The sequence below is a fragment of the Salvia splendens genome, chromosome 16, assembly GCF_004379255.2.
Source record: "Salvia splendens isolate huo1 chromosome 16, SspV2, whole genome shotgun sequence".
Taxonomy (NCBI): Eukaryota; Viridiplantae; Streptophyta; class Magnoliopsida; order Lamiales; family Lamiaceae; genus Salvia; species Salvia splendens.
In genome coordinates, this window is record NC_056047.1 from 20,077,894 (window position 1) to 20,103,658 (window position 25,765).

The 25,765-nt window shown below is 33.9% G+C and overlaps 3 protein-coding genes across 4 annotated transcripts; all 3 read right to left on the reverse strand.

The window, feature by feature from the left end:
• Positions 1–6,576: 6,576 nt before the first annotated feature.
• On the reverse strand, positions 6,577–10,201 carry LOC121770816 (protein FMP32, mitochondrial-like). The gene is made up of 7 exons (XM_042167591.1): positions 9,719–10,201; positions 9,126–9,257; positions 8,960–9,019; positions 7,769–7,845; positions 7,618–7,674; positions 7,005–7,071; positions 6,577–6,911 (listed from the first exon to the last, which is right to left on the reverse strand). Exons 1-7 carry the CDS (start codon positions 9,845–9,847, stop codon positions 6,792–6,794), a joined length of 642 nt encoding a protein of 213 aa, XP_042023525.1. The 5' UTR covers positions 9,848–10,201; the 3' UTR covers positions 6,577–6,791.
• Positions 10,202–13,505: 3,304 nt separating this feature from the next.
• LOC121772764 lies at positions 13,506–16,060 on the reverse strand. Its single transcript, XM_042169981.1, has 5 exons — positions 15,659–16,060; positions 15,069–15,238; positions 14,579–14,615; positions 13,952–14,027; positions 13,506–13,792 (listed from the first exon to the last, which is right to left on the reverse strand). Exons 1-5 carry the CDS (start codon positions 15,942–15,944, stop codon positions 13,672–13,674), a joined length of 690 nt encoding a protein of 229 aa, XP_042025915.1. The 5' UTR covers positions 15,945–16,060; the 3' UTR covers positions 13,506–13,671.
• A 1,775-nt stretch (positions 16,061–17,835) lies between these two features.
• LOC121772241 (transmembrane and coiled-coil domain-containing protein 4-like) lies at positions 17,836–22,808 on the reverse strand. Of its 2 annotated transcripts, none has more exons than XM_042169261.1 (15): positions 22,432–22,808; positions 22,274–22,355; positions 21,631–22,128; positions 20,899–21,064; positions 20,620–20,769; positions 20,309–20,400; positions 20,033–20,124; positions 19,721–19,791; positions 19,499–19,634; positions 19,181–19,240; positions 18,965–19,047; positions 18,696–18,772; positions 18,530–18,600; positions 18,328–18,385; positions 17,836–18,188 (listed from the first exon to the last, which is right to left on the reverse strand). In XM_042169261.1, the coding sequence occupies exons 1-15, from the start codon at positions 22,674–22,676 to the stop codon at positions 18,066–18,068; spliced, it is 2,004 nt and encodes a 667-aa protein (XP_042025195.1). In that variant the 5' UTR covers positions 22,677–22,808; the 3' UTR covers positions 17,836–18,065. The 2 variants fall into 2 exon arrangements, with proteins under 2 accessions (XP_042025195.1, XP_042025194.1); XM_042169260.1 differs by having other exon boundaries at positions 20,309–20,406; positions 22,432–22,807.
• Positions 22,809–25,765: the final 2,957 nt, after the last annotated feature.

Consider the following 25,765-nt stretch of genomic DNA (forward strand, 5'->3'; position numbering starts at 1 on the left):
GTGCAAGGGGCACCAAACCCCAGCACGCCGGTGACAACCGCCGCTGCACCATGAGTGTTGCCACCGGGCTGGATATGATGATGCGGTGATGAGACCAAATACAACCTTTATTGATTCTCTGATTTCGTTAATTTTTGTGGGGCTGTGATTACTGCAACCGAGAATTTGAGCCTCTTGCTTCGCCAACTCTTCCCTCTCCAAGGCTGAAAATCTGGGTTCATATAATTTGGAACTTTCATGTACGCTTTTCAATTTTCTGTTTGATTTTGATCTTGGTTCATGTAATTTGGAGATCTGGGTTATGTAATTTAGAAATCTTTGTCAGCCTATTGCAATTTTCTGTTCGATTTTGTGTTTCATGGCTTTTGCTTCATTTTGTGTTTTATGGTTTTCATTTTGTCTCTTGAGACCATAGAAATTTGGAGTTGGATTTTGTGGCCAAATTTCTATCAAATTTCGCTATTGGATTCTTGGAAAAAAATTTAATGAATCCTTGAGGCCATAGAAATTTGTAGGGATGTCAATCGGGCTGGCCCGTCGGGTTTCGGGCCAACCCTACTCGGGTTGCGGGTCAATCGGGTGCGGGCTAATCGGGTTGTGATTTCTTTCGGGTTATAAAAGCTCAGCCCTAACCCTAAAAGCTCGGGTTTCGGGCTAGCCCAGCGGGTTAATCGGGTTGCTACCGATAATATTAACATGCGATCAATCCAATAAATAATGATTAAAATTACTAATATTCATACAATGTAAAACATTTAATTATGATATATTTAAGATATATGCTTAAACTCAATCATAAACATGATCAAATAGTAATATTTGAGATATTTCGTAAAATTTTAATGCATGTTTTAGAAATTTAAATATATTTTTTTGTGAATTTGAAGTTTTTAATTTATTTATCAATTATTATATTAATAAAAATTAAATATATAATTTGTATATTTAATATAAAATTGAAAGTTATTTTTTTAGTTAATATTAATCAATGAAATGTCGAATTGAGAGTAAAAAAAAAAGAATAATAGAAATTTTATCGGGTTTTCGGGCCAGCCCATCGGGTTTTCGGGTCTGGCCCTAATGGGTTGCGGGTTAATCGGGTGCGGGCTAATCGGGTTGTGATTTTATCGGGCTAGAAATTTCCAACCCTAACCCTATAAATTTGGCGGGCTATTCGGGCCAGCCCACGGGTTACGGGCTACATTGACATCCCTAGAAATTTGGATATGAAGCTGCTGGATTCTTGAAAATTTTCTATCAAATTTTGATTTTATGGCTTTTTTTATTGACACTTGTTTATAGAAAATGTGATTATTGAACTAATAATAATTTATAGTAAAAAAATCGATTATAAACATTATCTTAGTTCATTATACAAAAATTGATTATTGACCTAAAACACCTTTTATCAAAATCATAGGTCATATACTTGTTTGATTAAAAATTAGATATTGTATTTAAGATCCAAAAATGAAATACGTAAAGGGTATTTTTGTCCGTACAATTCATTATCTACAAAACTAATTCGTGTATCAAACAACATTTTAAAAAGACTATCTTGATACTATCTTACTTTCGGCCCAAAAATCCTATCTCTATCTAGTTTTCTTGCACTATATTATCATGACAATCAAACGAGCCCTTATAGTAGTACTATATTTTTTCCTCGATATTGAAAAATAAATGTCTGCCATTTTCAAATGTTGATACACAATAAACTTGGAAAGGCGAAGCATCAAACCTATATTGTATTGGACAAAGTTATATTCACTATCAATTAGTGTTGAGTAGGATCCCATTATAATCAAACCATTTCATCAAAATTCAACAAGTTTGATCTCATTTACCTTATCCTTTTGTACTTTATAACAGTGTCCTTAAAATCCGTCAATCCCATTTTCCTCCTCTCATGTTAACATTTGCAAATAGCGCCGTAGATTCTAGGGGTGTCGAAACGGGTAGCGGGTATCAGGAAACCCTCAACCCGACCCGCTACCCGACGACAAAGGGAAACGGGGCGGGATCGGGTAGTTTGTTTTAAATTTTTGCGGGTATTGATATACCCGCTACCCGCACGGGTATACCCGTTAAACCCGATAATGCCCATTATTTTTAGGGTTAGGGTTTTAAAATATTTTATTTTAATTAATTAGTTTCAAGTTTATATATAATAAGTTTATATTAAACTTTTGAATGGTGATTTAATTTTAGACATGCTTGGTGTTTCTATCATATTTGCTTATTTGAAATTTGGATTTGCATTATATTTCATACGTAGTCATATTATATTTAAGAGATGAGAAATCACCATATTTGTGCATAGTTAATAGTTGGAAATTATGCAAATAAAACAAAGTAAAAAAAATACAAATCTAAAATCATAGTGTAGCAACTAGGAACAATCCCAAAATCCATTCTAGAATTACAAACATGTCAAATTGTTGTATTAGATGACTAGCATTGATGATAAGCGAAAACTAAAAGCATAATACCATTGAATAATATAATACACAATTCAAATTATGCATGCGGGTTTGGGATACCCGATGCGGGTATCGGGTTACCCGTATAACTATACGGGTCGGAATTGGGTAGTATAATATCAAAGTTTTCCCGTATAACTCTACGGGTCGGGATTGGGTAGGATAATATTGAAGTTTTCGGGTACGGGTACCCGCAAAATCGGGTTTGGATATCCGCGGGTACCCGTTTCGACGCCCCTAGTAGATTCTGCCCTTGAAATTCACCTATCTCCATTTTCATCACTATTTTCATTTTTAAAATTTTTATGTTATCAAATAAAATAAAATAACATAAATAAAAGGCAGGGAACATCGGAGCTCCGTTGAGTTTTTGTTGAGAAATCATAGGGATTCATTTTGTGTTTTCTTTAGAGAGATAAATGAGATGAGAGAAGAGATTGGAGTAAAGGGGTGATAATAGTGTAGAAAATAAAAAAAATAAAAAATTAAATGAAAATCAGTGAAATTTTAGGACAAAGGCGCTGCAATAGTGTCGATTAACCCACCCTAGCCGATCGGTGTGCCTTATTCCTAGGGTGGACGGCTAGGCGGAAATGAAAAATGTGAGTAGTATGAAACAAATATAATAGTACCATTTAATACCCCGTCCCGCTTTAAGAGTCCCGGTTGATCAAATTTTCGGACAAAGGCGCTGCAATAGTGTCGATTAAACTAATAAAAAATGTCTACAAAGTAAGTAAAAAAGTATTAAAAGTGGGTTCCAACATCCACTACAACATTTATTTTAGGGTAGTGATTTAGAGACATAATGTCTCTATGCCATAATGCCCTTATGTTTTTTTGCCATAAGAATAATTTATATATGACCTAGTATACCCTTAGTTCAAATAAGAGGAAATTAAATTAATAGTTGTGTAGTGTAACCGTTTCATTATTGAAAGGAAAGTCAAATGAAAGCAAATTAACTATCTTAATACTAGCTTTCAATAACTTTGGGGAATTATAATTAAGTCATTTAATAATTTTCTTCAAATTTGCATAATATACAAGGATTTGAATTGGCTTACCTCAAAATGGAGAATTTTTTTATATTCAAACACTAATATAAATATTAACTTTTCGATTGAATTTACTCATTTAATAGTCAATAGCAATTAATTATTCTATTATTAAATCATACTTAAAATTATAAATTATAAAAATGATTAGATGCATATATATTTAAGTTCTTAGTGTTATTTGTTACTAGTATTAAAAAATTATTAAAATTATAAGTCATAAAAACGGCTACATATATGGATATACTTAATTTCAAGTGTTATCATCCAATGAAATAGTAATAGTATTAGCATCAAATTATTGTAGTATTATTTTTAAATAATTATTAAAATTAGTAAGTCATAAAAACGACTACTTGTATATATGCACTTCATTTCTAATTGTTATCATCCAACGAAATAGTAATAGTATTCACATCAAATTATTTTATTAGTAGTATTAAAAAAATATTAAAATTATAAGCCATAAAAACAGCTATATGTATAGATATACTTAATTTCTAAGTATTATCATCCAACGAAGTAATAATAATATTCGCATCAAATTATTGTAGCATTATTTTTAAATAATTATTAAAATTATAAGTCATTAAAATGACTACTTGTATATATGCACTTCATTTCTAATTGTTATCATCCAAAGGAATAGTAGTAGTATTCACATCAAATTAGTTTATTAGTAGTATTTAATAATTATTAAAATTCTAAGTCATAAAAATGACTACATGTGTATATATATGCACTTAATTTCTAATTATTATCATCCAAAGAAATAGTAATAGTCATTCTCATCAAATTATTTTATCAGTATTAAATAATTATTACAATTCTGAATCATAAAAATGATTACATGTATATACTATACATACTTAATTTTTTAGTGTTATCATTCAACGAAATGGTAATAGTCATTCACATCAATTATTTTTTTCTATAAATAATGTTTAAAATTCTAAATTGTAAAATAGTAGTAGTATACATATGTTATATACTTAATTTCTAGTTGTTATCATCTAATGAAAGGATAGTAGTCATTTGCATCAAATTGTTTTATTAGTAATTATTAAAATCTGAAGTCATAAAAATGACTACATACATATGCATACTCAATTTCTTAGTGTTATCGTCCAACTAAATAGTAATAGTCATTCGCATCAAATTATATTATTAGTATTAAATAATTATTAAAATTGTAAGTCATAAAAATGACTACATGTGTATATATGCAGTTAATTTCTAATTTTTATCATTCAATGAAATAGTATAAAAAATGAAATTTCTTAATTGTGAAACATGACTATTAAATTTCTATAGCTAAAACACATTATTTTGACACCATGTAACAATTTAATTCTAGTATATAAAATTTAAATTGTTGTTCCCTAACATTTTGTCCATTAATAAAATAAAGCATGTATAAATTTCAAATCTTCATTTTGATGCTCTAAGAACTCAAGCAATTAAATTGATTTATTAATTTTATAAATATAAATTCTAGATTCAATAATGATTTGTAATAATAAAATTAAGATTGAGTATTAAATCTATTAAGTACCTATAAGTTTAGAATTTAAAAAATTTAATTGTATAATGTATTATTTAAATAAAGTTTAAATTCATTATATTAGATTAAATTTTAAAAAAAATCGTGATTGAAGTTAGAAAGAAAAATTCAAAAATTTAGCATCATTGGAGTATTTAAAATTTTAAAATTTATGTACACTTCCTAAACTAAATAGTATAATATTAAAGTCAATGATGGAGCCCATTTAGGTTGAGAGATTGGAGATTGTGTGCTTAAATCAAGCCATCCATATAAATACACTCAACTTTCCTAAGGAAGTAAATTCTTAAATATAAATAAATGTTTTTATATGCATAAGGGTAGTATGGTATATGTACAAAACATATATTTAAATAAAAATATAAAACAATCTAAAATGACTATTTTATCCCCATTATGGCATAGACATTATGTCTATAAATCATTTCTCTTTATTTTATTACACACTCAATTAAAAGTGATTCCCAACATCTATTAAACATTTATTTATTATTCACTCAAACACTTTTTAAAAACATGTGTCCGACTCAACCGGGACTTCTAAAGCGGGACGGAGGGAGTATTATTTATTACGCAACAAAAATGGAAAGATTTAGAATCAACAACATATCTTGTATTTTTCGAGAAATATATCTAGCATTGGACCAAAGTCATTATTCAATGCATAGATTGGAGGGATATTTATCTCCCCATTATAAAACTGCCAGACCCAAGCCTGAATATTCTTAACCCATCTGCTTCAAAAATCTTCTTTCTAGGTTTTTATGTATATCAACTAGTTTTTCGAATCAAAATTTTGTTTAAACTTTTAAATGATAAGTTGGTTAACTAATGGAAAATTAATAATTCCATTTAACTTTGTTATCCATAATATCAAATACTTTCTCGTTCCCAAGTTATTAATGCTCTTCAAGAATAAAGTAGAGTAGATTAAAAGGATTTATTTTTATCAAAAAAATCAATGATCCATTTAACTAGAGGCGTCCCCAATATAAATACAAATCAATTAACATGGAAAAAAGAAGTAAGAATGACAGTAATAATATACACAAATAATATAAGAATCTAACGAAATAAAATATCATAATGTGTTTTGCCTTAATTAAATAATAGTAATAAAATCTTTAGACACCATATTTCTTGTTTGGATTATGGTTAAAACATTGTCTTCTGAATTAACCCAATTTCTTTGTTTACAACCATAACCATCTGTGAAAAATTGTGCACCTTGTAGTATGAATAATTGTACAAATCAATTAACACTGTTACTAATATCTACCAAATACTATAGTATTAAATTAACAAACAATACAAAGCTTTTAGTCTACTTCCGTCATTCTTGCTCAAGGCACAACAAACTCCAAAATTAACTAATTTATCTAATTTACCACCTTCTTGATTTCCAATTGAGATGGAAACGAACATGAAATAACATTTTGAGAATCACCATGAAATAAATAGTACTAAAAGATTAAAAACGTAGAATTTTTTTGCATATAATAATGAATTTTACAACATGTTGAAACAGATAAGAGACCTATTACAATATGCTTTCAAACAAAAGACCAATCAATAAATACATTGTTACTTGAATTCTCCTAGCATTGTTTTTTACTGGTCAGGGATTTTAGACATAAAAAATGAGAAAAAAATCCCCATCAAAACCAGACGAATGGTGCCCGTTGGCTACATCAGAATTCGGATTACAGCAAGACCAACGGCAGAGACAGAGGCGAGCGTACCTATGCAGTACTTGATCACATCATACTTTGCGGCTTCCAGTTGAGCTCGCAGTGTATGGATTTCCTGTGATCACACAACGCAAACAATCGAGTCGAGCATAAATTTAAGTTTAAGAAGTAGTATCAACTTTCAGCAGGTACGTCTAACAGTACTCACTCGATCAAGTTTGGTGGTGAGGTTTGTCGTTTCTTGATTTTGATTGTTCAGTTCATCTCGAATTCTCCTGCGAAATTGGGGCAGACTTTCAGTAAGTACTCTTCATTTGGTTGGAAAATTGATATATATAGATGATCAATGCTTAACTAGAGACCAAACCTCAACCATTCGATCAAACAATGGAAGAATAAGATTGGATGGATTTTCAATACACGTAGTTCACTATAATGGCATTTAGGTTCACTCTGTGTTTTCAAATCCATGTATTGAACTAAACGCCCTTAAAGTGAACTACATCACCTTTATAGTGAACTACATAGCCCTTATAGTGAACTATACCCTAAACCCTTCACTATAATGGCGTTTTGGTGGCCACCGTGTTTTCAAATCCGTGTTATGAATTGAAACTAAACCCTAAACCATTCACTTTAATGACATTTTGGTTCACACCGTGTTTTCAAATCCGTGTTATGAACTAAAACGCTCTTATATTGAACTCCGTGTTTTGGTCTCTAGTCATACATTCAAGTAGAGGTAGCTCTATATCATTACTCTCTTTCTCTCTCTCTCTCTCTCTCTCTATATATATATATATATATCGATACATACTTACCCCCTTTCGAGATTAAGATCCAAGCGCTGCCCGGCTGTGACTTTGTCAATTTCATACCTGTGTCAATGTTGTTTTTAGTGACTCTCAGAATTAACTGTGAAAAAAAATGAAAAGTCCCTTATCGATGAAGTTTATTTTATCTATACATTACCTTAACTCACTACGCATCTTCTCTATATCATTCTTAATTTTTTCCATCTCATGTTGCAACATGGAGAAATGGTGATCCTGCACTTGAATCAAATGAATTAGCCGCATCTTGGCTAATCATACGAGTTTCTTTAAGCTTGGAGTATCGAATACATCGTTAACAAATAAAAACATACATTGACGAACAAACATCCCAGCTTTGTTAGATCTAAAGCTCGGGTTTTGGGATATACTAGTAGGCCTGTTTACTTTGCAAGTTATGTCAAGAAAAAAGAATTTTACATGGATTTTACATTTGTTTACTTTACAAGTCACAATTTTTGATGGACCAATCGAAAACGACCACAGGCCCAAGCTTTTTACATATGCTCTAAGAGTAGTTATAAAACCTAAAACTATCTTAGCTTCTCATATCAATCATCCAAAGTAAACAAGCCCGAGGATTATACAGGCCAATATTCTATTTTGAGATGTCTATTATTACAAATGGTACTTGTTTTTCATGGTCATCTACAAATATGCCCTTTCTTTTTCATTAGAAATTAATATCATTACTAGATGTTGTCAATGTCACTCATGTAAGTTAGTAGTCATCTAAATATTTACAACACTCGGTCGTCCTCAAGGATTTTGTTAAATGACAAAATACTACCTCCGTTCCATAGTAATAGAGTCATTTTGCCATTTTGGTACGTTCCATAGTAAGAAAGTCATTTCTCTTTTTAGTAAAAGTCAACACATTTTTCCACACATACTTTACTCTCTTACTTTTTTTCTCTCTTCATCTCTATACCTTTTTCATTTTCCACTTTATTCTCCCTTTACTTAACTCACCTAACACAATTTTTCTTAATCTCCGTGCCGAAAAGAAATGCATCCATTACTATGGAACGGAGGGAGTAACATACAATAGTTTAGCTAAATAACAAAGTTCCCTTCAATACAACATTGTTAATCAGTTTTACAGACACGGAATGAGATGAGTCGTCTACAGTCAGATGAATCAACTATAACACGATTCCATATCAAGGACAAAACCAACCACAGTATTCGACCTCTACATATTTAACAATCAAATCCACAATATATTTAGAAACAAGGAAATCATAAGCTTTGATCATACTAGCAAAATATAACATCCATTCCCATTTTAGCAACGAAAAAACACTCACTTCCCTAACATACGACATACCTGGGAGCTCTTGACTTCAGTCTTGAACATGGACAGATTGTTTTCCTGAAACATTTCACTCTACACCGCAAAACAGATAAAAAAAATTAGCCACACGTTAAATTTACACAACAAATTTTCTTCTTTACCAACAAACAGAAACCACAGAAATGGAAACACAGCTCACTTTTTGCATTTCACTCTTGGAAACATAGGAACCTGAAACATTCTCCATGCTGTCATTGAGCACCTCCATCATCGACTCTGTTATCGCCTGCGCCTGCCTCGATTCCACCCCCTGCGCCTCCAATTTCCTCACCTGATCAAAACCATCACATCACCAAAGGCCAAAATGTAACTACAAACTATCACCCCAAAAAAACAAGAATGTAATTAAAGCATCACAGCACATAACACAAAAATGTGACCTAAAAAACCTTGAAAAAACACAGAAAAAATGCAACTAAACCATCATAACAGAAACAAAAAAAAGTAGCTAAAATCATCCAAATCATCACTTCCCAAAAAGCAAGAATGTGCCAAATCATCACAACACAAAAGGGCAAAAAATGTGACTAAAACCATCATAATCTAAACGTAAAAAACAAGTTTGTAAATGCAAGAATCACAGCCAGCAATCAAACAAAACCACCAATTTCAACTCCAAACACAAATACAAGGATGAATTACAAGATTGTAAATACAAGAATCACAGCCAGAAATCAAACAAAAATCACCAATTTCAAATCCAAACGCAAATATAAGGATGAATCGAATTACAAGGGCCAGAGTATCGACGAGGTAGACCCGTTTGCCGTTGGATTTAGCAAGCTCGGAAATGGGTCGGGTCCCGGCCAACTCGGGTCCTAATCGGAGCACCCGTTTACAAGCCGCCGCGTACGCGGTCATCCTTATCCAACCGGCGCTTCGATCAAGAATAGAAATTTAAACAAAACCTCCGCTAAAACCGTTTCAGCTGCGAAATGGGATGAGAGATTCTATCGAAATCGAGGAGGGTTTCGCTTCTAATCAACGCGATCCGGCTGGAACGAGCTGAAAGATCAAATTTTTAGGCTTCAATCAAGAAAAAGGGGCGGAATTAAAGAGAAAAAACTCAAGAATTGGAGAAGATAGAAGGAAGGAAGGTGAGGGGAAGTTTTCCTTGGAAAACGTGAGGATTAATAACTGGATTGGAAGTTGGGTTTGACACCCTTTTCGTGCTGGAAGTTGGAATTATTTATACTCAACGCTGAGGAAAAGAAAAAGAAATTTAAGAATTCAAAAATGGCGTTCAACTTTGTTCCACCGTGTTTAACATTGTCTTAAATATTGGCATGGTAAGATTCGAACGAATTTGACCACATCTGTTTTAATTTTTTATTAAAATAATTATTCTCTATATATTTCTCTGTATAATGACTCGATTTCTCAATTTCGACCAACTCTTGGATTAAGAATGCATTGTTTTTCGTAAAAGCAATATTTATAATTCAATTTTAGTGTATTAAGTGAAATATGATAACTGTCTATATTCGCGGAAATAGGACTTTGCGGAATTTATTATTATATATTCTCATAGAATCCTCGAAATTTAGAATGTCAATAAATATGGATGGCACTTGATGAAAGAAATGCTTTTATGCATAAATTATAAACTTTGAGATCACATGTTAAGTTAACTAGGATAGGATTAAAGTAAAATAAGTTTTATGTCGATGAATATGGATGGAATTTTTATTTTTTTCGTGTCCATTATCTACACACGAGTGTTATGGGGTAAAAATAAAATGATTCGACTGAATATTGCATTATATACATTGAACTTAGGTCAAGACTTGCGGGGTAAAATGATTCGACTGAATATTGCATTACATACATTTAACTTAGGTCAACGCATAATATCAATGTAAGGACGAGCATTATATAATGTAGGTCGTTATGCAATGTAAGGACGAGCATTGTATATTACATTTTTAATGTAAATTTTTTTGTCTGAATATATGTAATTGAGATTTTGTCAAAAGAGGAATGACATGCTACATATGTGCGAGCTTCTTATGTAAGCACTATTTGACGCACGTTTAGTGTTGCTCGTTTTTATTTATATATTTAGTTTGATTCTAATACATTAAAAAATGTTATTGAAATTTTAATTTCACAAAATTAATAAAAATTCATAAATAATAAAGGTTAAAACGAACAAATCGACCCTAGATTTTTATGAATTTTGTGAAATTAAATTTTCAATGACACTTTTTAATATATTAGAATCTAACTAAATATATAAATCGAAACGAATAACACTAAACGCGTGTTAAACAAGTGCTCACATAAGGTATGTAGCATATCATTCTTCTTTGTGAAAATTCTTATAAATTTACCTTTATTTAGATGCATACACACATTGTGGATTATTCCATAACTGCAAAAAAAATTAATTCTCTAATTTACTCTTATTGCATGAAATAAATCTTGTAAATCAGTATGTGCCGTAATCTAGGCGGTTAATTTCCCTAATCTTAGAGCTATTATTTTAACCTTAGTTTTGATATAAGAATTGCTCCCTCCGTTCACGATTGCAAGTCTACTTTAACATGACACGAGTTTAAGGAAATGTTGTAGAAAATTAGGGAAAGGGGTTAGTGGAAGTTGGGCACACTTTTATATGTTAGTTTTATAATGAAATATGAGTAGAATAAAGTTAGTGGAACGTGAGGTCTATTATAAAAAATAGTAAAAAGAAAATGAGATATTTATTGGTGGATGGATGCAGTAGTTTTAAATTGATCTATACCTCACTTTCTATTTCTATCTCTATCTTACTTACCAATTTTGTATTAAAACCTTGCTTTTCAAAAATTCCTATTTTTAGGGGATTGAGAGTAATAAAAATAGCCACATAGTATTATTTTTTATTTGGTTATGGACATGAGTTCAATATTATTATCTATTAATGATAAAAACCACCTTTGACCATTGGTTCCATCCTATGAATGTACTTTTTCTAGTTTTAATAAATGGGTTGGCTTATCCATGCAAGAGTAAGATTGTAAGAATTTTCCAATAATTTTTAAAGAAGAAGATTGTAGTATCCTTTTATTTTGATTGACTTTTAAAGAAGAAGATTATAACATTCTTTGATATTTTTGACAAAGTAAAATATTTTTTCAATTCTTCTTTTTCGCTCACTGATTCGTCTGCTAAATTCAGTTTTTTTCAAGTTTCAGTCTCTTTTTTTTTTGTAGAAACAAGTTTTAGTCTCTTTGATTTATTCAAAAATATGTTTTCATCGTTTTGTTAGGTTTTTCGGTTTATTGTTGTTGATGTTCACGGATTTAATTATTTAAGTCGGTGCTTTGATTTGTGGAGGGAATAAATTTAATTTTGAAATTGCATTGTGTAGAAAGAATCAAACTAGGGTGGTGAATTTGACGATTTCGACTTTAGAGGCATACGAAAGATTGAAAATAAATCTAAATTTAATATACCAACGTTCAAATTGAATATTCATACACTAACGCATTTAATCTTGTATAAATTAGACCTATGCACAACTGTTAGAAATCAACAGTTAACCTTTCTTATAATATACAAAGATTGAAAAAACCGTCTCCACAAGTACTTATATTTCTTCGTATATCTACCTTGATATTCTTACTTATTTTCACATCAAGATTATTGGATATATATGAACGTACGATTGTTTGCGTTTCTCCACGTGTATATTTTTTTGGGTATCTACCTTAGATCTTCTACTTATTACCACATAAAGATTCTTGGATATTAGATCGAACTGGAGAGAGAAATTGCGGGCTCGAACTTAAAATAGTTAGCATATGATATAAATCACTCTACTACAAGACTTAACACACGCATGTTATTCATACATTTTCTAGATTTCTTTTAGGGACTGAGTTAGAGAGATCCAATCAGTTATGAGTGAGATTGACTTATTCGACCTTTTCTAATTAAATTAAGCTTTAATTTGATTCAATTAAAACTTAATGAAATGGAGTAGTAATTTTTATCATTACAGATATTAATATTGAACTCATGTCCATAACCAAATAAAAAAGTATGTGTCTATTGTTAATATTTTATTTCTCATTACTAGATGCTTTATTATCCATTAGTTAAATTAAGCTTATTATTGGCTCTTAATTACTTAATTTCTTTTTTTCGAAGAGTGATCATATATAATTCTTTTATTATTCAACAATAAGCTTCAATTATCTAGATTTTTATATAATAAATCCTCATTCAAATCCTTCTTAAGGTAATATCAACTCAGTGCACCAAGACATTTAGACATACTCCCATCACTCAAGATGTCAAAATTGTGTTGCGAAAAATTGCACAACTAACAAGTGAAAGTCTTTACCAAAACAAGTGAAAGTAGTGCATAATTAACATGGTATATTCAAAGTGAGATTAAGAAACAAATAATCTTAAAAATATGTTACTCCTTTTATTCAACATGAAACATATTCAATGCTATACCACGAGCGGCCACATTCCTGAAGAATATGGTATAATGGTTTGGATTTAAGCAGCTAATATGAGATGATTTATTGTCAGTAGTCTTATTTCATTAGAAGCCTTGATAAGAGGTTAGAATTTTGTAAACAGTAGTAACCTTGGACCAAGTGTTCATATCTATCAAAGTTTCGTGTTCGTTTTCATACAGCACATTTGCACAATACCATCTCTTTCGATCAACGATCCGCCTTCACTTACTTTGGTCTTTTACCGTAGGGATACATGATATCATCCAGGCTTCGCTTTATCTGGTTCCCTACTCTACGAATGTTCTTCGCCACCCCATTTGCAATCAGGTTTGCATTTCGCGTAAACCTGCACAAAGAAAGCACAGATGAAATTGTCGGGAATACCAAGAGCGGAGGGCATACAAGACATTAGACAATGCCAATGTCTTTCAGATAAAAATTCACTCAATTGGTTTCTAGAACAGTAAATGCATGAGGCGATGAGTTTGAATAGTAGAAATTGTACCTGCTCAGAAACTCGTCCCGACTGGAATTAGCTGGTTGAGGGGACCGATGCGGTGGTACTGGTAATCTGTTTCCATCTGTAAGAATAACAAAATATAGATCACCCTGGTATAAACTCAAGAAGGTTTGTGACTAATAACCAAACAAGTTCCCTTTCATGATCGATGTCATGCTAAAAAACAAAACTCCACTTCCCCTACCTTGTGGAGGTTTCCAGAGATGGTATCGACAGTATAAACTATAAAAGTGCATATAACAAATAAAAGACTAATCAGAAAATTTGTTCTAGTGCCCAGTCTATCTATAGACTTACACAGAAAACCCTTCATGTCTATTAGAGGATGCTACCAAGAAGATTTTTAATCATTCAACAAATTCATGTTCTTGTTTAAATAATTCACCAGCACCAACATGTCCTAGTTCGTGTTTAATATTATCCTTCTCCATAGTGATGGACATTCAGAATACTTTGAATACAGTAAAGGCACCTTCATGCTATGACACAGAGATCATTCACTGATATTCCATTAATTGTCTGCCACGTATGTACAGCTCACGCTTTTGTAACTTAAGCCATTAATGCAGTAAGTAAAAGACATTGTAGAAACCTTTGATTAGTCTCACTTACCAGGCAAAGATTCTTTGATTTTCCGATCCACTAATACCTGAATGGAAGGCAAATCTATATTTAGTTGGATACGTGTGAGAAGAGGAAGTTAACAGATAGAGGAGAGAAACAAGCAGACAAGACACACTAATGACAAAAATTTAACTATGAAAACGCGGCAATCAGCCCCCCTTTGCAATCACCAATCATTGATAATCCATAAAATTGATTCCGAAATGTCTCCTATATCACAATTCTTAGCACTAACACAATATCCATATTTCACCAATCACCTCTAGCAATTATAATGGTGAATTGAACAGAACAAATGCAAAATCTTATTTCACAAAAGAAGTTCCATAATGGGGGAAAAAGGTTACTGCAGTGTACTATTTCTTCTTGAATAAAGATACAATAAATTGTTCCCCAATTTATCATGCGTGCATTACCTCGCAGAAAGCTAAATTGAAGCAACTAAGAAACCAAGAAGATGTCAGTCTATGACACTAACCTCAAGTCCCATGCAGATCGGCAGTTCCGGTTCAGACTGTTGTGCATCAGGGGTCCGGTTCTTTTGGTCGGCGTAAATAGAATAACCAACGCAACCATATTTAAAATCCCTGAGGATCTTACCCTCTTTAGATGCTTCCATCTCAGATTTCCCAACAATATATCGAGGCGCTACCAAATCAAACATTAATTCATTATCAATTACCGCATTAATCTGGCACACACGAAAACGTATGAGATTCGATACTTACATAATACAATATGAAAATCAAGCATAAGTAGGAGAATTCGAGTGCATGATGAAATTCATTTCCATTCATCTACAACAAATGCACTAAACTTGAAGCACATGACATCCTCTAAATTAATTACTAAATTCATTAATCCATTATGTGTTCTAACAAAATATCCTAAGCTCGTCAAAGGCAAAACCGAAACAACAAGCATAAATCCAATTCTTCGAGAAATACATTTCAGAAAGCATAAATCAAACACGTTGCCGTCGTCGCCATTAATCAATCAGCAAAGAAAACAGCTAAAGAGACGAATCGAAATCGAGATAAAAAAAATGGGGTGAAATTGGGGGTATACCAGTAGGGAGGGTGCGGGAGAGGCCGATGCAGAGAGGATTCCTGGAATCGGATTTCAATTGCGAAGAATAATAGAGGCATCCTTTGCACGATCTTCCCTTGTTCCCGGCATTGGCAGCAGATTCAGCTTGATTCGTTTTCTTCGTTGTTAAATCGTCCAGTTTTGGTATTCTCGGTTTGGAATTGGATGGAGCGTCGACTGAGTCGCCGGAGTTGGACGATTCCGGCAATTTAGGGCGCGGTAACGCCTTCTTTTCTTCGCCACTCTTAGCCTTATCTTCCGCCATAACCTCGATCTCTCTTGTGCTGAACTTTTCTTTTATCAAAAACTATCCCTCTCTCCAATTTAGGTTTTTTTCATTGGGAGATTTTGTTTCAATTCTACCTCTGTTGGAGACGATTGTGGGCCCATAAAATAGTACTGCTAGAAATTCATCAAAATAAATTTGAATTGTCGACACAAATTTATTTTAATGTAAAATAAGAAAAAGATAGAAAAAATTATTTATATTTAAAAGAAAGTACTCAAAAAAACTTTATCATAGATATCAATGTTGGTGATCAAAGAAAAATGGAAAAATGGAAAAATGAAACTATTTTCTTTAACGGGAGTAATAATACATAATATAAGTGATGACGGAGGGAGTATTAATCTTTGTACTTTGTCTGTCCCTCTATAATAAAAAAGTTTTATTTCTTTATGAGATTTAAGAAATTTGTGTTAAAAGTGAGTTAAGTGAAACGAGAAAGTAGGAAAAGAAAAATGTAGAGAGATGAAAAGAGAATAAAGTAAAAGAAAGTTAAGTACTCCCTCCGTCCCATAGTAGAAGTCACACTTTCTTTTTTAGTTTGTTCCACAAAAGATGTCACATTTCCTCTTTTAAAAAAAGTTCTTTCTAACATCAATTATAAAATTAATATTATCTTCGTCCACAAAATAGTTTAGATAATAAGTGACACAAATTTAAATGCAAATCAGTAAAACAAGAGAAATAAAAGAAAAAAATAGTTGAAATGGTGTTAGTAGAAAATGACAATGATTCATTAGAAAAAATAACTTATTATAAGTAGATAGATAGTATACTAATTTTGATGGACAAATAAAAAATATAACTATTTTTTTATGAATGGAGATAGTAATACATAATACTCCATTTATAGACTATACAAGTATTAAAGCATAATAAAAGAAGAAAAAAAATGACTAATGAAAAGACAGGAAAAAATGTGTTGGGAAATTTTCCTTAAATAGAAATTAACTAATTTTGGGTGAATGAGTGAAATAGAAAAATGATACTAACAGATACCTATATTTTTACTTTATTCCGGAAGTGAAAGGAGAACAAAGTAGGAAAGCAAAAATGTAGATAGATGAAAAGAGAATAAAGTAAAAGAAAGTTAAGTATTCCCTCCGTCCCATAGTAGATGTTATACTTTCCTTTTTAGTTTGTCCCACAAAAGATGTCACATTTCCTCTTTTGAAAAAAGTTATTTCTCACATCAATTATAAAATTATATTTTCTCTCACCACTTAACACACAAAATAACATCACCTAAAATCCTGTGTCATTTCTCAAGTGTGATATCTACTATGAGACCAAGGGAATAAGAAAGAAGAAATGGGTTGTTTTTTGAAGGAAAAAAAAAGAAATGACTCAGCTAACCTAAAAAGAAGAATAGTACTCAGCTACATACGGACGTAAAAAGTATTAACTTTTATTTTTCAAAATTCTCCCTTGCAGTTGAATTTTCTGAAAAGTAATTCCAATGACATAAATTTGAATATGCATATCTATATTAGGTTAATTGTCTATAAAATCATGAAGTTATCAAATTTTGGTTTTATCTTACACTTTTTCGATTTTGAATGACAAATAAGTTTAAAAAATTCTCAATTGTCCCATTTGATCAACTTTGTGCTATTATTTTTAGTTTTTTTAAGCACAATTTTACGCTGTTTCAGCACATTAATTTACATTTACGTCATTAATCAGTGATAACACCAGAATTTTTACACGTGTGCACCAATTTAGCATCAAATTTACCTCTAAAAAAGTTATTATGAACAATTAAGAAAATTTTAAAACTTCATAATTTATCATTCAAATTTTAGAAAGTGTAAAGATAAAACAGAATTTGACATAACTTCGTAATTTTATAATCAAGTAACTAGTTATGTAATAAATAAAATTATATAGTATTTCATGTCATTTTAAAATTATTCAACAGGAGTATGTAGGTAAAGTACACCGGAAATATAAAATCTTATACGAGTAATAATTTTATCATTCATTTCTTGTGTGAGAACTACTTGCAACTAACATATTTGCTAAGTCACAAATGATCTATTCCCCCTCACTGAACTGAACGTCGGCGATAAAGGAATGAGCCGGGCACTGCAACATGGACTATGAGACTACGATTTTTCTGTTGAAAACGGGGAAGTATGTGTCGAGCTCAAGTTGTTCGAGGATATGGTGGGTTCTCCATAGGTACGACGAGTGCCCCTCAATGAGCTCAGTCACGTCCACCTGTTTGCATGATGGTTGGGAAGTGAAAAATCGTGACATGTATCGAATGACGGGTTAAGATTGGAAGTGTGTGCATTCTGACAGGGTTCTTGACCAATCAGACTGTCTGACACGAGTATTTGAGTTTAAAGTTACGTACATTTTCAATTCCGGGGACATTAACCGGTTGAATTCCAGCTAATCCTTGGGTGAGAAGACTGTCAGACATACAATGGGCAACATTAGACCAAAACCCAACAGGAAGAGGCGAAATATGCAAGCAAGAGAGACCATCGGATTCTCGTTGCAGGAAAATGTTAGTGGTGGAACTAGAGTAACAAAAGGAATAAGAAGTTGCATACTTGGCACGAAAGGCAATCCCAAGCATCCAATCATTCGTAGAATAGACGCTCACATATCTCCCAGCCACCACCTGTAACGTATGGTACTTCATCTTCAGAGCTAACAGCTAAGGCACTAACAGAGATTGGCATTCATGAGTGGGAATATTAGTAAGCTTTATTATACCTTTCGCGTGGCTTCCCAGTTCATGTCCTTTATTCTGATGGGAGCTCCAAGAAGAACAACTCTCTCCACAAGTCCAGCTGACGAGGATTAGAAGAAACCATTAGAAACGATTAAACGAGAGTTAGGAATAGAATAGAATGATTTAATAATGATAATAAGAAGTTGAATTAGCAATGATGAATTCTCATTAAATATAGACTTTTGATGATTCTTTAATATTTCGATCTTGATCGAAGCTGTAAAACCAGAAAAATAATGCACATACTTACCACTATTTTCACTTTCAGCCAGATTTTGGAGGCACCTGAAAATCACCCTTGCTCCAAGGGAGAAACCTATTAGTGTCACAGGCCTGAGAAATTTGTGCACATTACTGAACTAGAATCGAAAAAAGAAAGAGAGAAACTGTAGGTCTGCCAAATTTCAACATTTTGGGATGGTTTATAATTACTCTTATTTGCTATCGCTTCTACACGTTAGTATACCTCTGACCATGCAGCCCCTTCAGTAATACTTCAGCTAGCAACTTTCCTGCCTTGTCAGACCTGCGGATTATTGCAACCCTTAGAATTTAGATTTGCCAAAATAGGATCGTAATGGTAGAAATTAGAATCGATATGTTCTCCTTGACAAGCCTAAACAAAATAATAGATTGATAAAATCACTGTTCCGTGTTTTCACCAAATGCCAACATTGTTACAAAATTGATTTTCCAGAACTTAAATACATTTCCAGCTTTCACGTATATGATAAAATATTCAGGCTGTAGAAATAGCAATAAACAGTCAAGTACGAAGGAAAACCTGTTCAGGGCAATCGTCCATTTGCTGTCAATAATATCAATGAGATAAAGAAACGTAGCTGGCCAAGCCAGTGCTACCAAAAGACTGCTTAAAACAGTCATCATTGCCCCGTGTTTCATCATTTCCATGGCTAATGCTGCAATATAGTGATTGTTTCTACGTCAGCGACAAATACCCTAGGTTTACTTATACTCATATTTAGCTGAGAGTAAAATCCTTAACCTGAAGTAAGCCAGTCTTGAATAGCTGTGCTTACAGCAATTAGATGCTTGGACTCCCACTGCAGTACATAACTAAGGAAGAAAATAATTACTAGTAGTATATTGCAAATCAAGAAGAACAGCAATGACGTGATTGTAGCAAAATCCCAAAACTACAAATTAGTACAATAGTGTGTCGACTACTTGAAAAAGAGAAAATAGTAAATATATAGTACTTCTTATTATAGGAAGTGAACCAATGAGTTTAATGTATTTGCATTTTATAGAACTGATTGCTCACAAGTGACAAATATAGGGTGGTCTACCACTATACCTTTCAGAGTTGTCACATTGTCCATCCCAAGGTCTCTTGAAGTCATCTTCCTCAAAAACAAACCCAGATATTAAGATCTGAACTGCTAGTCGCTGACAAGAAAAGAGAATGAGGAAGTGCACAATAAAGGCAACAAATATGTATTTTTTAAATCTACAAGATTAAAAAAAAACGAGGTGCATTTGCTACAAGACACCTCTATCACTTCATAAGGTAGATAACGTATGATAATCCCGTTTCTTAACTTTTAATCGATGTCAAGCTAAAAATACTAACCCCTTGGTTATGGTTTCCTCCTACAGCTTTGAACTCAAATTCATCAATATCTCCGATCCTTCTGGCCATTTTGCTTCCTGTAAGTCCAGCTCCAGCAGCTATTTCAATTCAACATCAACATATGAGATGGGTAAACTAAACAAGATACACAAGCATTTGCAAATGAAATGAGATTAGAGGAAGTTTGTTTTCAGACCAAGCAGGCATAAATTGAGAAATATGTATATAACAACTGTCAACATTATCTAGTTTGCAAATATATACAGTTCCAATAGATTCACGCAATATCATATGCTGCGTCTTCAACTTACCACCAAAGGAAGCTGCCACTGCAACAGAACCTGCAACAGTTCCAGCAGCACTAGCAAAAGCAGCAGCACCTGCTCCAACAAAGGGAATTATAGTCCCTAATGTAGGTGCCAAGGCACTGAATCCAGCCGCAATAGCTGGAGCAGCTAAACCTGTTCATGTATTGTCACAAGTGAATCCCAATCCAATTTGACATCTTTTGGAGAAATTCAATGACTTAAACAACCATATAGAAAATCACAAGTGACAAGACAACTGAGAATGAAATAACATTATCTTACCTCCAGTAACTGCCAACAATGTTCCTCCGGCTAGCGCAGCACCACCTATGACTCCTCCACGTTTCCACTTGGCCCATTTGCTTTTTGGATGTCGAGAAACATCTTCTGTTTCCTTTTCTTTTAGAAGAGCCATTGCAGAGCAAGCAACAATAGTTTCAATGGACTCCTGCAAAAAAAAAACTGCTCTTTTAACAAGGAAAAGAAAAAGAAGCCGGCATCATATATATAGAAAAGTCTCCCGATTTAGAATACCAATGATATGCATGCACTATGATTGGGATCAATACAATGAACTCTATTTTCATATATCAAGATCATATATGCTACTCCCTCCGTCCCAACTAAGATGACACATTTTCCTTTTTAGTTTGTCCCAACCAAGATGACACCTATATATTTTTGGTAACTTTCCCTCTCCAATTAATATATCCAACCAATTTTTCTCTCCCCAATTAAATATTCAACACTCTTTCTCTCTCCATTTAATACTTACACACACTCTTTCTCTATCCAATTAACCACATTAACCAAAATCGTCGGTACATAAACTTACTATACCTTATAAATATTTGCAACTGCAGATAAACTGTAAGTTGATAAATATTTGCAACTGCAGATAAACTGTAAGTTGATAACCGAGAAATTACAGTTGTGACAACCAGAAATAAATTGAGTGCACACACATTGCATAAAGTCATAAATTTCAACAATTTAGCAGGTCTCGGAATGTACCACTGTTATCCACTTTAGATCAAACCAGGTAGATAGCAACCTCAGAGCCACGCGATGTCTAGCATCATAACCTTTTCTCTGTCTGGTAGCGACATTTTTGTCTTCAGGTGCATTGGCTAGACAAGCAGTAAGAAGCTCATACAGAACTGTTACTTTCGTTGCGTAACTAAGCATTGTTATCTCTTTCAACGGTTTCCGATCAGATTCAGTGACAGACTGTACATGGGCTTCCTCAGCTGTAGTGGCATCCTTTTCCTCCAGACGAGTAGTAACGAGATCATTATCTTCAGATTCTGGCTCTGCCGTCTTCTCTGAGGTTTTAAACTTCTCCCGACAAGCATGCTCATATTCGCGTTGCTTCTCCTGCTTGGCTGCATAATCTCCATGACTACTTTCTAGGCTCAAGGTCATAGCTTTTATAGCATTTGCTAAAGCCAGTTCCTTGTCAGACGATTCTCGAGATCCATCGCTACTTTCCTCGGCTAGCAACCTTATAAACTGATGGAAAAAGTTACCATTTTCTCATTATCTTCATTAGGGCTACAGATTACAACAACACACATAACATTCACCAATTCACATAGCAAACCTTAAACTCAAATTAAAAATAAAATAAATGAATAAAAAGGAGAAGAGAACTAACAGCTCCAACATGATGACTAGCAGTTGCATACGTCACAGTCTGCTGCAGCCCATCCCACGCTCTGATATCAATTTCCAAATACCTAAAATAAAAAAAATCCCCAAAATTCATCTCCAAGTTTTCGCACAATTCAATCGCGATAGAGGATAGAGCAGTACTTGAAGATAGGCCGAAGAAGACCGGAGGAATCGTGCGCCCAGAGCTGGGGATCATCGGCGACGGATTCGCAGCTACTGCTAGTGCTGACGCGTTCCTCCGAGAAATTGTCGCCGTCGTCGTCTGGATGGGAGGAGAATCCCAATGGACGGCTCTGGTGGATCTGCGCCTGGTGCAGGGATAGAGCAAAAAGCGCTGCGGCGGCGTATTTCTGCGTCGCCGTGAGCGGTGACGGTGATGACGACATCAATCTTCTTCAGCTCTTAATTCAGAGTAGGGAAAGGTGTAATTGCGTTTGAATTGATTGGTTGGGGCAATTCGTCGAATAACATGCGATCACACACTGCCACCTTTTCAATTTCGCTCATTTCCATTTTGGCAGTTGAAAAAAACGACGCGGCACAAACGACATCGTAAGAGCATCCGCAACGGCGGACTTCTGCGCGTAATTCCCACGGACGTCCCGAAATTCCGTCGCGGACGTCCGCCATTAGGCGTACCTGGCGCGGATACGGAATTGGGTTGAGGACGTCGCAGGTCCGCGGAATTTAGCGGAATTCCGCGCAGAATTCCGTTCTGACGTCCGCCATTGCGTGGACTGTCACAGAATTCCGCACGGACGTCCCGTATTGTGTATTAAATGTTTTTTTTATTTTCTATAAATACATCCCGTTGAACTTCATTTCATTCGCACCACTTGTTTTTTAATGAAGTATGTTTTTTTAAAATAAAGTGATTGCATTTTCTCCGTATTCGCGTCGAAATTTTAATTCCGTAAATTGTTTACTTCTGAAAATTGTTTAATTTGTGAATTTGTGATTTTTTTTAATGTGAGAATTCCGTCCGGAATTCCGCAGGGGAAGTCCAGCACTGTGCAGTGGAAATTCCGTATGACGTGTCAGAGCAGTGGGAAGTCCTTATCACGTGGCGGAAGGTGTTTTTGGGAAGTCCGCGGGGAATTCCGCCCCGCACAACTGCGGATGCCCTAAAGGACTGACTACGACCCCTTTGCAAATGTCGGTTACTTTGTCTTTATCTCTTTCAAGTTTCAACTGAAAAGATAAGGGTGTCCACTATAAGGCGGACACGGCCAATAGCCCCGCCCCAGTTTTTGTCTATAGCCCCAATTTTATTGTCCATAGCCCCAAAATTTTGTGTCCGCCACTATAGTGGACACCTCCAATAGCCCCCAAATTTTATAATCAACTTTCATTTTATAATATTTCAAGTAATTAAGAACAAATTTATCGGGCTCTTAGTGGATTAGAAGAAGCCGACTATACGAATTAAAAATAAAAATAAAAATAAAATACAAATTAAAATTAAAATTAGAATTACACACTAAATTAAAATTAGAATCACACACTACATTAAACGTTGGTGAGCACCGACGTGGTCTCGTGGGATTGTCCGCCGATGAGTAATGGTGCGAGGGATCGGATCCTCCGCATCCTCCGCCTCCTCCGCCAAACGGGCCGCTACCTCCTGGGCGGCCTGGTGTTGCACCTGTTGAATCAGAGCATTCCAGTTGTCTCTCCACAAATTGTTCATTTCCGACCCCAAATTGTAGTGAGAGAAATTTGTATAGATGTTGTGTTTGAATGGTGTGAAAATAATGAATGGAGTGAGGTGTATTTATAGGTGAATTGAAGTGTAAAAAAAAATTTAAAAATCGCCCCGAACCGCCGCGGCTAATGTCCGCCGCTATAGGCGCCGCGCCTATAGGCGCGGCTATAGCCCCCCCTGCCGCGTCCTCGCCCCGCGCCCGGCGATTCCTCGCCCGCCGCCCCTCCCCCCACCCGCCGCGTCCACCCCCGCGGCGGACACCCTTCCCACTATAAGGCGCCCCGCATCCGCCCCAAACGCGGTTATAGCCGCGTCCTCATTATAGTGGACGCTCTAAGCGAATACTTATTTTAGATGATAAGAAAATGATTTGTAGTAATAGCTGATTGTGATTCATATCTTAATGTTGCTTCAAATTGAATTTTAATTAAAATCAAATTTTGAAATTTTGCAGTTAGACTATAAACATACTCCGTATAAGTTTAGTTTTCAATGCATAATCCCAATGATATAAATTAAAATGAGATATAGCATCCACAATAATATGGACATCCCAACGAACTAACATTAGGACATCCCTAAAACACCTCATGCCATGTCATTAGAACATCCCAATGCATTGTCACATCATTAGGACACCCCACTGTACAATAGTGGACAAGCACTATGACTAGCCGATGCCCTAGCCAATATAATAAATTGAAAAATACGATTAATTCATTTTAATTGTTGGTGTTTATCAAATATACAAAAAATGAAGCACAATGAGTTGTAAATATTGAGTATAAATAAAAAAACTAAAAAAAACTTAAAAAAATGGGACGTCCTACCTCTTGTCCGTCGCCTACCCACAATAGTGGACGAGCGCACGGACAAAGAGGCGGACATCTGCCTTATCCGACGGAAGACCTCTCGTCTGCCTGGGACGTCCGTCACCCGCTCGCCGCCCACAGTAGTGGACTAGCACATGGACTAGCGGCTAGTCCACTATTGTAGATGTTGTATAATGAGTTGTGCCTTCCTCCACAAAAAATTAACTACTTTTATTGTTTTGAACTATCCACTAAAATTGATAAATTTGAAATATGAAAAGTTTTAAATAAATAATAACAACACACTATTCTAAATATGGAACTTACAATCCACTAATACTACTTCCATCACCTTTACATTCTCTTTCTTACGTTATGAATTGTGGATTAAAATTCGTATTATTTATAATATTGTCTTCTTTTATGGACAGAGGTAGTATTATTTATTATATTAATCCTAACTTAGGAAAATCGAATCTGAATTACCACATGCAAGAAGTCTATGTGGAATAAACTTTTAGTTAGCAAAATAAATCGTATTGCTAGTTATGATACTCCATTAATGTGCGGAGTCTTAATTCACTTTTATTATAAATGACAAGTATACATCAAATTATGGTCACATTTTTTATAAAAATAATACTACATCATTTCACCATTTTTTTACATGCAATTTCCTTTATATTTCATAAAACTTGTGCCGAACTCAACCAGGACACGTAATCCCGGTCGAAATATATATATATTTCTATTTTCTCATTTTCTTTCTCATATCTCTCATGCCTATAAGTTCTCCTTGCTATGCTTACACTAACAAACATTGTCGCCACAGCCAGTAATATAAATCTTAAGGATTCAAGACACATATATTTACCTCGTACTTGTTCTTGCAAAATACCAACAACCCAAACAATAAACAATAAAAATAGTGAAAAGGAAGTAGAAGATGGAAGTGTTA